We start from the raw sequence: 15,570 nt of genomic DNA on the forward strand, positions 1-15,570 counted from the left end.
ATATAAGGACCTGTTCATTCATCTGCTCTCTCCCACGTCGTCCACTTCCACATCCTGGTACTCTGCTTCAGGCCAGTTATCTAGTTGTCCTCCTTGAATATTCATCCTCTTGACTGACTCTGCGTCTTTCTGTGCCTTCAGTCCAGTTCACCTCCAACTCCAAGCTCAGACTTCCAGTCTCAGCCTGAGGTGAAATCCTCCAGCCTCGACCTGGATCTCAGTCCTCCGCTCCAATTGGACTCCTTCTTTGAAACGTACTACTGACTCCATTCACCACCCTGCTGCACTCTGTGGATTCTGCACAATATAAACCTCACCAGTCTCTACATCTGCCTCACTCTGCCTGTGTAGAAATATAGACTTTGTATCTCTTACATCGCTGTCTGCCTCTGTGTTGTGTGATGATTCATTTCAGATGAATATTGTTTGCTGGAGGATATTTAGGTTTATATTAAAAAAAAATCAAAATGTTAAGTGTGAAGTGATTGGCTTGAATCAAATTTGGCAGGTAAAACAGCTGCTACATTGTTTATCAAGTCCAACAAATTTTGTCCTCTCTGTGAGGACTAGTTAGTGCAATATGTAATTGTCTTCCAGCTTTATTAATCGGACTGCAGAGAGAGTGAAATAACTTTTCATTTTTATTGAAACTTTTGTTTTACAAAATAGAAAGGAACTTGACTGAGTAAAATATGAGTAACTATGTACTGAGAGGTTTCACATTTCTCCTATGAATTTGGTTTACATTTTAATCAAAATTCTCATCAGTTTTATTCCTACTGAGGTTTTCTTTCCCCTGGTGTCCTGAAAATGGTCTGACTTATGAGCGTTTTGTGAAAAGCAAAACGATATAACATAAGAAGCAAGATTTTTTTTGAGAAGTGCAAGTGACGTCAAATATTTAAGGGGATTAAAGAGGGGCTCCATTTCTCAATATCTTTAGTTTATCAGTTTGTAAACTGAGACTGTTTTTCTTTTGGTGATGCTATCAAGCACCTGCACTGCCAATGTAAAACATTATACATCGCATTTGTGGAAATATAAACTTGCTACACATTTTCCTGCTTGTTTTGTGTTGTGCTTCCACCCATGATTCCAACTACATTATCAGTAGCGGTTTCTCATATGGGCGAATTGAGCGGCCGCCCAGGGCGGCACTTTGCTGGCGGCGGCATGTGAGGACCTCCGCCCCGCCCACCCAAAAAAAAAAAAAAAAGATAAAAAATACTTAAATAATTAATTAATAATTATTGTTGTTATTTATATTTAATTATTCTTATTTCTTTGTTGTGCTTTTCTATGCTTGTGATATGAAATTTGTATTTTCTTTCAATTCAATTCAGCTTTATTAATAAAGCACTTTAAAGACTATATATATCTTGCATATGTTTATGGTTGTGCACTTTAAATTGGTTGTTTAATGTTTTGTGTGTTTATTGTATTTCTATCATAATAAAGTTTATACATATACTTTTCACCCGATGTTCTCTTTGGGTTGGTGGGGGTGTGAGCCAGTGTGCGTGGGGGGGGGGGGGGTGCACCACCGGGGCTGTTCGCCCAGGGCACCATTCAGGCTAGGGCCGCCACTGTACATTGTAGAGTATGTTTGTTAGCAATATAACACCCAAAGCCAATGTCTGAATGAATGTGAAAGTCATGGAAACGATTTCCATTTGCTTTTTTTTCACCATTAAGCACTTTTGTTTAATGAAGTCAATTAATTATAATTTACTGGAATACTGATGTAAAATTAGGTGAAAATGTAGTAAATTAGTTGGTCCCAGTTGATTTTTTGATGTTTGTTCAGTGAAAAATTTTTAAGTGTCAATGAACTGAATTGAATTGAATTGATGTTATGAAAATTGTCTGACTTATGAGCACCACACTGTGAGGAGGAGTCAATGCAAAACTCAGATGTCTTCCACCTCTACTTATGTGACTGCAGAGAGGAGGACAGAGAACAGTGGACACACAGTTTAACATGATGGACTATAGGACAGGACTGCTGCTTTTAACTGTCTGCTGGGCAGGTGAACATATTTATCATAATTTGCTGTTGGAATTTCAGTTATGATAACAGTTCACATGATATCTTTTTTGCTTGACAGGTGTTGATGGTCAGACTCTGATAGAATCTGAACCAGTGGTTAAAAGGCCTGGAGAATCTCACAGATTGACCTGTACAGCCTCTGGATTCACATTCAGCAGCTATGAGATGAACTGGGTCAGACAGGCTCCTGGAAAAGGACTGGAGTGGGTTGCTTATATCAGCAGTGGTGGTAGCAGCACTTACTACCCTCAGTCAGTCCGAGGCCGGTTTACCATCTCCAGAGACAACAGCAGACAGCAGGTGTATCTGCAGATGAACAGTCTGAAGACTGAAGATTCTGCTGTTTATTATTGCGCTCGAGACTCACAGTGACTGGAGTTGGTGGAGCAGCTGCACAAAATCCTACAGGACTGATCTCAGGCTGGTAGTTAGTAGTAGAAGTTTTTTGTTTTTATAGCACTGATGTTATATATTATATTGTCTATTCAGTTTTACATTATATTATTCATGTACAATTTTTTACAACATGCACGTCTTAAATAATGCATAATAAGAAAAAAAGCACAATAACAATCACTTGATGATGAGTGGGTCACAGACAATACAACGGCAAGGTTTCTGAAAATAATCTACTACCAAATTTAAGTACAAATTAAGAGAAAATAATGTTTTTAACTTGTGTGGAATCTAAAGTGAATCATAATTTAGAAAAATAATGTTTTATGTACAATCACTTGAGGGCAGTCAGTGTCAAGTTTCTGTCTCCTCTGTCACTAAAAGGAGACACTCAGTTTAATCCTCCTGCTGCTCATGTACACTGGATGCTGGAGCTGAAACATTTTTACCCTCAATAAAAGTCATTTATTAACTTGACTCAGCACATTTTGAATAATGAAGTGTGACTGCATGGTGTTTACCATCTGCAGTAAAATGGAGTGCAGGAATAATAATGTGTCTTCATGTGTTACAATTGTTTATTTATTTATTTACCTGGAGAAAAGAGAAAAAACAATAAAATAATAAACAAACTCTGATCCACGAATCATGTTATTTTAATGCTTGAAGACTATTTGTATTTCTGATTAAACCACATATAAAGCTAATCACTTAAAGAAAGCAACTCATGACCATAATTTTCATCTCAGATTTAGTTTTCACTTGTTGTCACAAAAGTTTCAGTTCCAGCTGCTGTTTTTCTGCACGGCTTCAAACATGCAATAAATTGTATTGTTGTTCGAATTAATATAATAAAATTGTGCAACAATGATAATCTGTGTTAAAAATATTATTAAGAAAAAATTTCAGAATGTTTTAACATCAAATTAATGTCAATTCAAGTCACTCACACATCAGTAGTTTACAGTAAAATCAAAGATTACAGTTGTAGGGACATTATCAAAATGTTCCAGCTGAGTGTGTAATGAAGTTAAAATATCACATGTAAATCAGAGGTGATTTACAGGCATGTTTTCACTCTGCAGATATAATAACAGTCAACACACTCTTCTATTCTCTGTCAACAGTTCTTCTTTTGCAGTATAACCTGATCATTTGCTCCAAAACATTTTCTCTTTTCAACAGGTGTGAAGTGTGAACAGTTGACACAGCCAGCCTCTGTGACTGTGCAGCCAGGTCAACGTCTGACCATCACCTGTCAGGTCTCATATTCTGTCAGCATCTACTACACAGCTTGGATCAGACAGCCTGCAGGGAAAGGACTGGAGTGGATTAGAAGTGATTGTGCTGGATGCAGCGCTTATTTCAAAGATTCTTTAAAGAACAAGTTCATTATGACCTTTGACTCTTCCAGCAACACAGTGACTCTAAAAGGACAGAATGTGCAGCCTGAAGACTCTGCTGTGTATTTTTGTGCCAGAGACTCACAGTGAGAGACAACAAGAGGAGACTCATACAAAAACTAGTTCCTCTATTTACACCACTGGGAACATTCACTTATGTCAGTATCAATTAATTTTTTTATTTAACAATCAGCAACAACAATTATAATTCTTATATTGTATCATATAACAATAATAATAATAATTATTATTATTTACATTGCGTATCTTAACTAACAGGAATACAAATTATATCTTTTACGTTATTTTTTCTAATTTGACTGAATTATATTATACTCAGTAACAACATACACTGACGCTGGTTAAATTTTCTATATCAGTGTGGTAAAACTGTGTCCTTGTGACTTTTTTATGAACATACATGAAGATCATGCATCTGATACTGAAAGTTACATTTTGGCAAAATTAAAAACTTGAAGGATTTACACATTATTTTAAATGGAAGTTAGAAGTTAGAACAAAGTATTGCTCAGTGCAAAAGATTGCAACAAGACATCAGTAAACATGTACCTGCTTATTTGTTTGTTTGTTATAAACATGGTCATGATACAAACTGAAGGAAATTTTGTAATCATAGCAGCACAAGGACAAGTAATTACACATAAATATAGAATGGGAAAAATATATATAAATATATATATATAAAAATATATATATATTATATAAGTATAAGGACTTGTTGTTTCAGTTGCTTGATGTGTTTTTCCGTGCATCTTTGCTATTGGGGATTTTCTCTTTTGACCAAAAGCGACGATTAAAACAACTGAAAACCAAAAACGTTCAAACTGAAATGTCGAATTCAGATGCAGGAATTATTCTCATTTGTCTTGACTCACATCAAATCCAGTACACACAGTCTCCACATTGTGAGGAGGAGTCAATGCAAAACTCAGATGTCTTCCACCTCTACTTATGTGACTGCAGAGAGGAGGACAGAGAACAGTGGACACACAGTTTAACATGATGGACTATAGGACAGGACTGCTGCTTTTAACTGTCTGCTGGGCAGGTGAAGATTTTTTTTAAATCTCTTTTGATGTTAACGTGAATTACATCCAGTAATTAATGTAACTTTTATTTTTGCTTTGACAGGTGTTGATGGTCAAACTCTGACAGAATCTGAACCAGTGGTTAAAAGGCCTGGAGAATCTCACAGATTGACCTGTACAGCCTCTGGATTCACATTCAGCAGCTTGTATATGAACTGGATCAGACAGCCTCCTGGAAAAGGACTGGAGTGGGTTGCTTATATAAGCACAGCTAGTTCTCCTATCTATTATTCCCAGTCAGTCCAGGGTCGGTTCACCATCTCCAGAGATGACTCCAGCAGTAAACTTTATCTACAGATGAACAGTTTGAAGACCGAGGACACAGCAGTGTATTACTGTGCCCGAGAGACACAGTGAGAGACAATAACAAGAGGGTCATACAAAAACTACTTCCTCTGCCACTGGGAACATTCACTTTTTTCAGTTTCTTGTAAAAGTGAATTTGATCTTCAGTCATGAAAATTCTGAGGAGCAACTGAATTAGTATTAAGGTCTCATATTGTATGATGTGACTGAATGTTAAATTCAGTTGAGACCTACAGAAACATGCAGAATTAAATTAAGAATAAAATATTTATTATTTGTGGCTTTTTTTCTTTTCAATTTTGTGGGGTTTTCTTTGGAAGCAGTAGATAATGTGAGAAGACAATCTAATCAAACAGAATATAATCATTAAATTTTCTATATTAGTGTGATGGAAATGTGGCCATGTCTTCATACATTACATGCATGGGGATTGTGTATTTATCTGAAGTAACTTACAAATAATTGAATGTTACTGAACAAGTTTTCAAAATGATTATTATTGCCAAATTTTATCACAGTCCTTTAAATGGTTTCACTTTTTGTAATTGGTTGTTTTGAGACAAGTAAACAACATGTCTTGTTTTTGCAAAAAAGTCACAGAATTTTTACTTTAACTGACATCAATCTATTTAAATAAGGTGCACAGCCATACACACCACCAAGCTGCACAAATTCCCGGAAAACAGCAAGACTCAACCTTCTACACACTCTAAATGAAGGTTAAAACATTAGCTGATAATAATAATATCCATCAACAGTGATTTTAAAGCTTGGTGTGTTACTGACAGACAGAGGAGGACTCAACTGTTTTAATGTGTTCATGTAGCTCTCACCTGAACTGCACTGCAGAAGCGATACAAGATTAATATGACATGCTTATATTAATTAAATTTTGTGTAATGGGATGAATAGAAAAGATGGGAAAATATTTTTTGTTTTTTCAGTAACACAAACAGCATATTTTTCAGTTTCCTCTGCTGGTGTAGAGATTTTCTACTTATGAAAATGTGTCTGTGTCACATGTTCCCTTTCTAAACCAGCAGAGGGCGTTTATGCAAACTCTTCCTCTCTTATAAACACACCATCAGGAACTTGTGGCACATCACTGCGACACTTTGACACATTTTCAGAAACACTCAGCTCAGAGAGCAGTGAACTGCTGTGTTTATCACAGAATGGAAAATATAATTATCTGGAGTTTATTATTTGTAGTTACTGTTCATGGTGAGAAAATCAATTCTGCGTTCCTTCTTTTATAAACCTTATTGACAATTTTGGTTGATAATGATCATATTTTCTTTGCTCACAGGAGTTTGGAGTGAGATCAGACTGGACCAGACTCCCTCTGAGGTGAAAAGACCTGGAGACACAGTGAAGATGTCATGTATCATATCTGGGTTTGACATGACAAGCTACTATATTCACTGGATAAGACAGAGACCAGGGAGAGCTCTGGAGTGGATTGGGAGGATGGATGCAGGTTCAAACTCTGCTATCTATGCCAGCTCCTTTCAAAGTGGTTTCGTCATGACTGAAGACGTGTCCAGCAGCACTCAGTACCTCGAGGTCAAGAGCCTGACAGCAGAAGATTCTGCCGTTTACTTCTGTGCTCGACAGACACAGTGACTGAAGACAGTGGAGCAGCTGCACAAAAACCTCCACAGACAACAAACAAAATGTTTCATGAAAATGACCCCTTAGAGAAAACAGCTGGACACTTCATACCAATTGTGTAGTTCAGTGGTTTTTCCAGGTGTCACATGTAATGTTTCATTGTTGAAAAAGTTCATTTTACATATATTATTTGATTCCAACAGACCTTTTGTTGTGCAGTACAGCAAATAGTATTTGACACAGGTTTCATTTCCGAAGTAGTTTGTTTCCTCTAAAGGCTCCAAGTGTCTGTGGCTTCAGATATCCAGTTTGAACAATGAAACCTTTAACCCTCTGAAGTCATGTGTAATTGTCAGTTGTTGACTATTTTTGATTCTAATTTTATATTTCAACTTAGAATTTTTTTTATCTTGCCATTTTGGAATCATTTTTGATCAGCACAACCTCACAAGTGTGATTTACTGTTGTTTTTTTCATTTTGACATACTGTATTGACACACTGGACCTAAAATCACACAAAACTCTAAAATCCGACTGGGGAACATGCGCTGAAATGCGCTGAATGAAGTGCGCTCAATGCGCTGGTGTTTACTGCGTCTTCTTGAATAAAATGCGCGCCCCAAACGCGCACCAAACGTGATGGCAATGGTCATGAAAAAAACAGTGCGTATATTTTTTATCATAACTCGGGTTTTACTTGACATATTAACAAAATTTAAAAACTGGTATATAGTTTGAAGTGCCCACTTTCGACACAAAAAAAACTGGGATTCAGCGAGGCTGCGTCTTGCAGCTACGTCGTCTTAAAGTGGTCTTGTGATAAGGATGCGCCGGCGCGTCTGTCGACTCCTGAGGGTTAAAAGTCTGAAAAAAGAAAAAAAGTTTTCAACAACTTGAAGCAAACTCAAATATTCACTTAGATTATCTTTCATTTCACTTCTGTTTGCAGTAACAGAATAAAACAAACACAAACATTCAAATCAATAAATACTTTAAAGTATATATATCTGTCAGGCAAACCGTATGATTTCATTTTCAAGAGTCACATAATATAAAACCTAATTAAAATGACTTGTTTTAAATGTGCTGTGATTGGGTGTGATGTTGTTTCCAACGTACATGAGCAATCATTAAAACATGACCACAAAATAAATGATATCATTAAATTAAACTCTAACAGAGGGCCTGTACATGAGCCACTCCCCCCTCATGACATCCTCATGCAAATCTCCAGGCTGTCCAGTGTACTTCTGTCCTGCTGTCTGCTCTTGTACTTTGTGTGGAGCATCAGAGGTCACATCTCCAGCCTCAGGATGATGAACACACTGACTCTGCTGCTGGTTGCTTTCTCTCTGCCCTGTGAGTTCTCCTGCTTCTTGCTGTTTTATCTTTGATCAGACAACATGGACTGACGGTCAGTCAGTGATACCGGAAAATGTCCCAGATGACTGTCTCAGTTTCTTCTGTTGTTCCTCTTTCCTTTCATCTCATCAGGTTGTACAGGTCAGAATATGGAGTCCATTCCTTCCACTTCAGTGGTGAAAAATCCTGGAGAGACTCTCAGTCTGTCCTGCAGGGGATCTGGTTTCACATTTAGCTGCTGTGTTATGATCTGGATCAGACAGCCTGCAGGAAAAGGACTGGAATGGATAGGGAGCAGCTACTCTGATGCCAGCAGAAACACTTATGCCAGCAGTGTGCAAGGACGTGTAGAAATCAGTAGAGATGATAGCAACAGTATGGTGTATCTGAGACTGTCCAACTTAAAGAATGAAGACTCTGCTGTGTATTTCTGTGCCAGAGAGTCACAGTAACACAAACCATCAGTGGAGCTGAACAAAAACCCCTCAGTGTCTGAACACTTGGAACATGAAGCCACCAGAGGAGGAGCCCTCAGACCACTAATGATTTCAACACCAGCTCACTGTTGAAGAGAGAGATAAAGCAGGGGGAAAGTATAAAGGAATGTAATTATTATAATATATAAATATAATATAATATAAAATATAAATGATGAATGGATGAATCTGAAAACATTTGAAATTGTCAGGTTGTAAGTTTAAAATTTAGACTTGTTTGAATCAAATTTGGTTGACTGGCGTCTCCTACAATGTTTTCCAAGTCCAAGAAACCCAATGAAAAAATCCTTTACTAACGTGAATGCAGAGAGGATGAAAAAAACTCCACAAATCTTAGTTTATGATTATGTTTTTGCCTGATAATAATAATTTATTTATCCTGAAAGAAAAACATGGGTATTCATGACATCCATCTGAGGGTTATATGTTTCTCTTGAATTGTTTTCAAAGTTTAATTAATATTCTAAATTTTCATTTGACTCCTCTTGTTGTTTACTTTCTTCTGATGAAAATGGTCTGACTTATGAGCATCACACAATGAGGAGGAGTCAATGCAAAACTCAGATGTCTTCCACCTCTACTTATGTGACTGCAGAGAGGAGGACAGAGAACAGTGGACACACAGTTTGACATGATGGACTATAGGACAGGACTGCTGCTTTTAACTGTCTGCTGGGCAGGTGAAGAATATTCACTGATGTCAATTTACTGCTGGAAATTCAGCTGCCTTTCAAGTTCACATGTTATCTTTTTGCTTTGACAGGTGTTGATGGTCAGACTCTGACAGAATCTGAACCAGTGGTTAAAAGGCCTGGAGAATCTCACAGATTGACCTGTACAGCCTCTGGATTAACAATCAGTGGCTACTATCTGGCCTGGGTCAGACAGGCTCCTGGAAAAGGACTGGAGTGGGTTGCTGCTATTTATGACAGTAGCAACATCTACTACTCTCAGTCAGTCCAAGGCCAGTTTACCATCTCCAGAGACGACAGCAGACAGCAGGTGTATCTGCAGATGAACAGTCTGAAGACTGAAGATTCTGCTGTTTATTATTGTGCTCGAGACTCACAGTGACTGGAGTTTGTTGAACAGCTGCACAAAATCCTACAGTACTCTCTCAGGCTGATGGTGCCCAAACAATGTATTTATACTATACACTTCATTGTAAATTGCAACAATACACACACACACACACACACACACAAACACACACACATACAAAATACAATAAAGATTACTTGTTGATTCATTCATTTTCTATTTTGCTTATCCGTCAGGGCTGCGGGGGAGCTGGAGTCTATCCCAGCTGACTACAGGTGAGAGGCAGGGCATACACTGGACTGGTTGCCAGTCAATTGCAGACAACAAACAAAGAAAGACAACCACACATTCACACCTTGTGCCAATGTAGAGTAGCTAATTAACATACACACTGAAGGGGCAGGATTTGAACCCAGAACCTTATTGCTATGAAGGGACAGCACTAACCACTGCACCATGCCAGTTTGCAGCTGGAGTGAGGTGACAGCAGACGATGTGTCCTGTCTTTTTTTTCCTTTCTGAAGCACAGCCGTGGCCTAGAGGTTGGAGGAGCGGCTTGTGATCGGAAGGTTGCTGGTTCGATTCCCCCACCGGACGGGCAGGAAAAATTTGAGTGTGGTGGAGTGATAATGTCCCCACCCCCCATTAGCTGGCAGATGTGCCCTTGAGCAAGGGACTTAACCCCCAATATGCTCCCCGGGAGCTTCTTCTGGGGCAGTCGTGGATCAGCGGTTAGGGTGTCGGACCCGTAACCGGTGGATCACTGGTTCGATTCCCCGTACCGGTGTCCATGGCTGAAGTACCCTTGAGCAAGGTACCTAACCCCCACTGCTCACTGCCCCGGGTTTGCTGTGTGTGTGTGCACGTCACTTGGGTGGGTTAAATGCAGAACATGAATTTCATTGGAGTGAATTCCCTCCAATGACGAAATATGTCACTTTCTTCATCATCTTTCATCGTTTCATTCAGAACAGACAAGAGATGTGAATTTAGGGGGATTGACAAGCGGTTCTCTGTCTTAAATTATCATAATTTATTTATCACAATGTTCATAATTTATTATTCTTTATAATACTAATAATAATCAAATTTCATAATTCATCCAGTCACCTGAGAGACCCATCTAACATTACAAAAATATTGCTGTTCACAGTTTGACAACAGTAATGACCTGAATGAGCGACTAGAAACATTAACCACAACATAATAGAAACATGAACTGCATCCAATATTATACAGAATATGATGTTGTTAAAGTAAGTAAACATTTAGCAGTCATTGCAGTGAAATGATCTTGTTTCCTTTCAGAATAGAAGTAGATTCAGGAACACAAATGAGTTGGTGTCCCAGCAGAAAGTAAAACTTTCACCTTTACTTATGTGACTGTGGATACACAGTTTAACATGATGGGCTATAGGACAGCACTGCTGCTTTTAACTGTCTGCTGGGCAGGTGAAGATCTTTTTCACATTCAGTAGCTATGAGATGAACTGGGTCAGACAGGCTCCTGGAAAAGGACTGGAGTGGGTTGCTTATATCTACAGCAGTAGCAGCATCTACTACTCGCAGTCAGTCCAACAGTACTGATCTCTCAGGCGGGTAGAGACCAAATCTGAAGATTTTTTTTTTATATATAGCCGTGATATATATATTTTTTGTAATTTTTTTTATATGTAATTGATAAATTATTTCATATTCACCTGACATGGAATCTATTTTATAAATAATGTTTAATAAGACAAAAAAAGACACAATAAGAATCATTGCTGAAGAAACGGCCACAGACAGCATAACAATGAAGTTGTTGAAAATAAACTAAAGAAAACTACAAATTAAAACAATACAATGTCTGTCAGTTTTGTGGAATCTAAAGTGACTCATGATGCTGAAAAATAATGTTTTAGTTTCTTGTATAAAACCACTAGAGGGCAGTCAGTGTCAAGTTTCTGTCTCCTCTGTCACTAAAAGGAGACACTCAGTTTAATCCTCCTGCTGCTCATGTACACTGGATGTTGGAGCTGAAACTTTTCTACCCTCAAAGTCATTTATTAACTTGACTCAGCACATTTTGAATCAGAAGTGTGACTACAAGGTGTTTACCATTAGGAGTAAAATGGATTGCAGGAACAATCCTGTGTCTAAATGTGTTACAACTTCTGTCATTTTTTCCACATTTTAATTTGCTTGGAGAAAACGATAAAAGTTCCAGCATCATCTGCAAACACTGAAACTTGCAATGAATCTTATCTTTGTTCGGATGGACATAATAAAATTGTGCAGCAATGATAATCAATTTTAATAGTGTTTTAATAACATAAGTATATAAAAATGTAGACATAGTGTTATTATTGCCAAATTAACTCATTTAAGCATCAATAGTTTACAGTAAAAGCAAAGATAACAGCTGTAGGGACATTATCAAAATGTTCCAGCTGAGTGTGCAATGAAGTTAAAATATCACATGTAAATCAGAGGTGATTTCCAGGCATGTTTTCACTCTGCAGATATAATAACAGTCAACAGACTCTTCTATTGGCTCCAGTCACACCAACATTGATGTTTGATTGTATGCAAACTCAGTGAGCTTCCTTGTTCCTCAGCTATAAAAACTTCACATCAGGCTGTCAGTGGAGTTCACAGCACGTCAGTTTCAACATAAACCATGTTTTCTGTAGCTCTGCTGCTGCTGTTGGCAGCTGGATGTGAGTCTCTGTGGATTTGTCAAAGTCAACAGTTCTTCTTTTGCAGTATAACTTGATCATTTGTTCCAAAACATTTTCTCTTTTCAACAGGTGTGAAGTGTGAACAGTTGACACAGCCAGCCTCTGTGACTGTGCAGCCAGGTCAACGTCTGACCATCACCTGTCAGGTCTCTTATTCTCTTGGCAGCTACTACACAGCTTGGATCAGACAGCCTGCAGGGAAAGAACTGGAGTGGATTGGAATGAGAGCTGGATCCACCACATACTACAAAGATTCTCTGAAGAACAAGTTCAGTATCGATGCTGACTCTTCCAGCAAAACAGTGACTCTAAATGGACAGAATGTGCAGCCTGAAGACTCTGCTGTGTACTTCTGTGCCAGACACCCACAGTGAGAGAAAACAAGAGGAAACTCACACAAAAACTAGTTCCTGTATTTATACCATTGACAACATTCAGCTGTCTCAGCATCACTTTTTTTGCAATTCTTATTGAAATTGTGATGAAAACTGCATACTATGACATCTTTTCTCTCATTTGAGTAAATTATATTCCATTCCTTAGCAACCTGTTATGGTGCGGGTAAAATTTTCTCCAATGTTAGGTACACACATGAAGAACATGCACCATGAAATATATAATTTGACCACAGAAGCTTCAATCAAAACAGGATACAAATATTTCCCTGTTCATTTGTTGTTATAAACAATGTGAATATCTTGGTTGTGAATGTTTCTCATGCGTAATCCATCCATCTATTTTCTATACCGCTTATCTGTCAGGGTCACGGGGTACCTGGAGCCTATCCCAGCTGACTACGGGCCAGAGACGGGGTTCACCCTGGATTGGTAGCCAGTCAATTGCAGGGCCAACACAGCAGACAGACAACCACACACACTCACACCTGGGGGCAATGTAGATTAGCCAATTAACCACATAGAAGGGCCCAGACCGGGATTCGAATCTGGAACCTTCTTGCTATGAGGCAAGAGTGCTAACTATTGCACCACCGTGCTGCCCAAAACATACAAAATACAATAAGGATTACTTTTTTGATTAGTTGACCAAATACAGGACAACAATACGGCTGTTGATAATATAATCTTATTGTATTATTACTATTATTACTATTATTATTGTTATTACTGATACAAAATAATAATAATAATAATAAGCCAGAATAATGTCTGTTAATGATGTGGAATCTGAAGTGAGTGATGAGAGCTGCAGATGTTGCAGTTTCTTCAGTGTTTGTCTCTCCTCATTCTGACACCCCAAACTCAAATGTAGTTTTCTTTATTTTATTTTGTGAGCACAAGTTTGAATTCCTGAGCAGCTTTTTTCCCTGAAAACATTAAAAAGCTATTCTGCTAACCAGCAGCACCAGACTGAAATTTTAATACTTTTTACATGATACAATTTTTCTGACCAATCACAACTATATGAGAACTGACTGGCTGCTGTCCCTGTATTTCTGTGTGCAGCAAATACAGTAAGTCAATCAATAAATGAATTAAATGTAGTGAATACAAAAAGCTGTGCTCGGAAGTAATTCATGAATGTGATGTAGGAGATGCTGAGATCAATTCTGTGAGGAAAAGAGCTCACATCATATTTAAAGTGTGTTTCAGTCATTTTACAGCAAGCTTTCTTCTTAGTCGCTCCTGTTGCTTCCATCAGTGCGTATCATCATTGCTAATGCAAATTTGAATTGATTTATTTTTATTAAGAATGAGAGACAACAGACAGTCTCTCAACAGTGAGAGACTACAAGAGGAGACTCATTCAAAAACTACCGGTAGTTCCTCTATTTACGCCACTGGGAACATTCAGTTGTGTCCATGTCACTTTATTTAGTAATTTGTTTATTTATTTATTGTTATTATCTTTTTTAACTATCAGTAAAGAACATTATGAGTTATAATATTTCATCTAATCTAATATGACATTATATTGTATTCTATTAAGATGGTGTTCAGATGGTGTGAGCTCTCTCTCTCTCTCTTAAGGGATCTAGCAGTTATTTTTGATCACGACGTGTCCTTTAACTCACACATAACACACAGTTCAATGACAGCATTCTTTCCACCGTATTGCAACAATTAGGCACTTTCTGAGTCAGAAAGATGCAGAAAAATTCATCCATGCATTTATTACTTCCAGGATGGATTATTGTAACCCCCATAATTCTTGAAAGACTCTCCAGCTAATCCAGCATGCTGCTGCATGATTACTCACCAGCATTAGAGATCATATTTCTCCTGTACTGGCTTCTCTACATTGGCTGCCTGTAAAATCCAGGATGGAGTTTAAAATTCCCATCCTCACATATAAAGCTCTGAACGGCCAGACAGCATCATACCTTAAAGAGTTGACAATGCCCAGAGGTTTACATTCCCAAGATGCAGGATTACTTGTGGTTCCTAGAGTCTTCAAAAGTAGATTGGAAACATTTAGTTATCAAGCTCCTCTACTGTGGAGCCACCTTCCAGTTTTGATCCGGGCGGCGGACACCCTCTCTACATTTAAGAGGAGACTGAAAGCTAAATTTAATTAAAGCAAAATTTATTGAAAGAGTTTGATCTGGACCTGCTCTAATTGGAAAGCGTCACGAGATAACTTTTATTGAGAATCAAAGCTATATAAAGCTATATAAATGAACTGAATTGAATTGATATTATGAAAACGGTCTGACTTATGAGCACCACACAGTGAGGAGGAGTCAATGCAAAACTCAGATGTCTTCCACCTCTACTTATGTGACTGCAGAGGGGAGGACAGAGAACAGTGGACACACAGTTTAACATGATGGACTATAGGACAGGAGTGCTGCTTTTAACTGTCTGCTGGGCAGGTGAACATGTTTACTCATCATAATTTGTTGCTGGAATTCAATTTAGGATAGCAGTTCACATGACCTCCTTTTTCCTTTGACAGGTGTTCATGGTCAGACTCTGACAGAATCTGAACCAGTGCTTAAAAGGCCTGGAGAATCTCACAGATTGACCTGTACAGCCTCTGGATTCACATTCAGCAGCTTGTATATGCACTGGGTCAGACAGGCTCCTGGAAAAGGAATGGAGTGGGTTG

General features: G+C 38.1%; 4 gene segments (V, D, J or C); all 4 read left to right on the forward strand.

The window, feature by feature from the left end:
• The first annotated feature begins 6,203 nt into the window (after positions 1-6,203).
• On the forward strand, positions 6,204-7,216 carry LOC124073343. The segment is given in 2 exon segments: positions 6,204-6,488; positions 6,574-7,216. Coding segments are annotated over 2 exon segments (366 nt in total).
• Positions 7,217-8,176: 960 nt separating this feature from the next.
• LOC124073330 overlaps positions 8,177-15,570 on the forward strand; it is a 55,258-nt gene continuing 47,864 nt past the window's right edge. The window contains 2 exon segments of the C gene segment in view: positions 8,177-8,237; positions 8,373-8,681. Of these exon segments, the coding sequence occupies positions 8,192-8,237; positions 8,373-8,681 (355 nt within the window).
• LOC124073352 lies at positions 9,349-9,826 on the forward strand. The segment is given in 2 exon segments: positions 9,349-9,417; positions 9,501-9,826. Coding segments are annotated over 2 exon segments (360 nt in total).
• Positions 12,412-12,895, forward strand: LOC124073369. The segment is given in 2 exon segments: positions 12,412-12,480; positions 12,571-12,895. Coding segments are annotated over 2 exon segments (345 nt in total).

Source organism: Scatophagus argus, chromosome 16 (genome assembly GCF_020382885.2).
Source record: "Scatophagus argus isolate fScaArg1 chromosome 16, fScaArg1.pri, whole genome shotgun sequence".
Lineage (NCBI taxonomy): Eukaryota > Metazoa > Chordata > Actinopteri > Scatophagidae > Scatophagus > Scatophagus argus.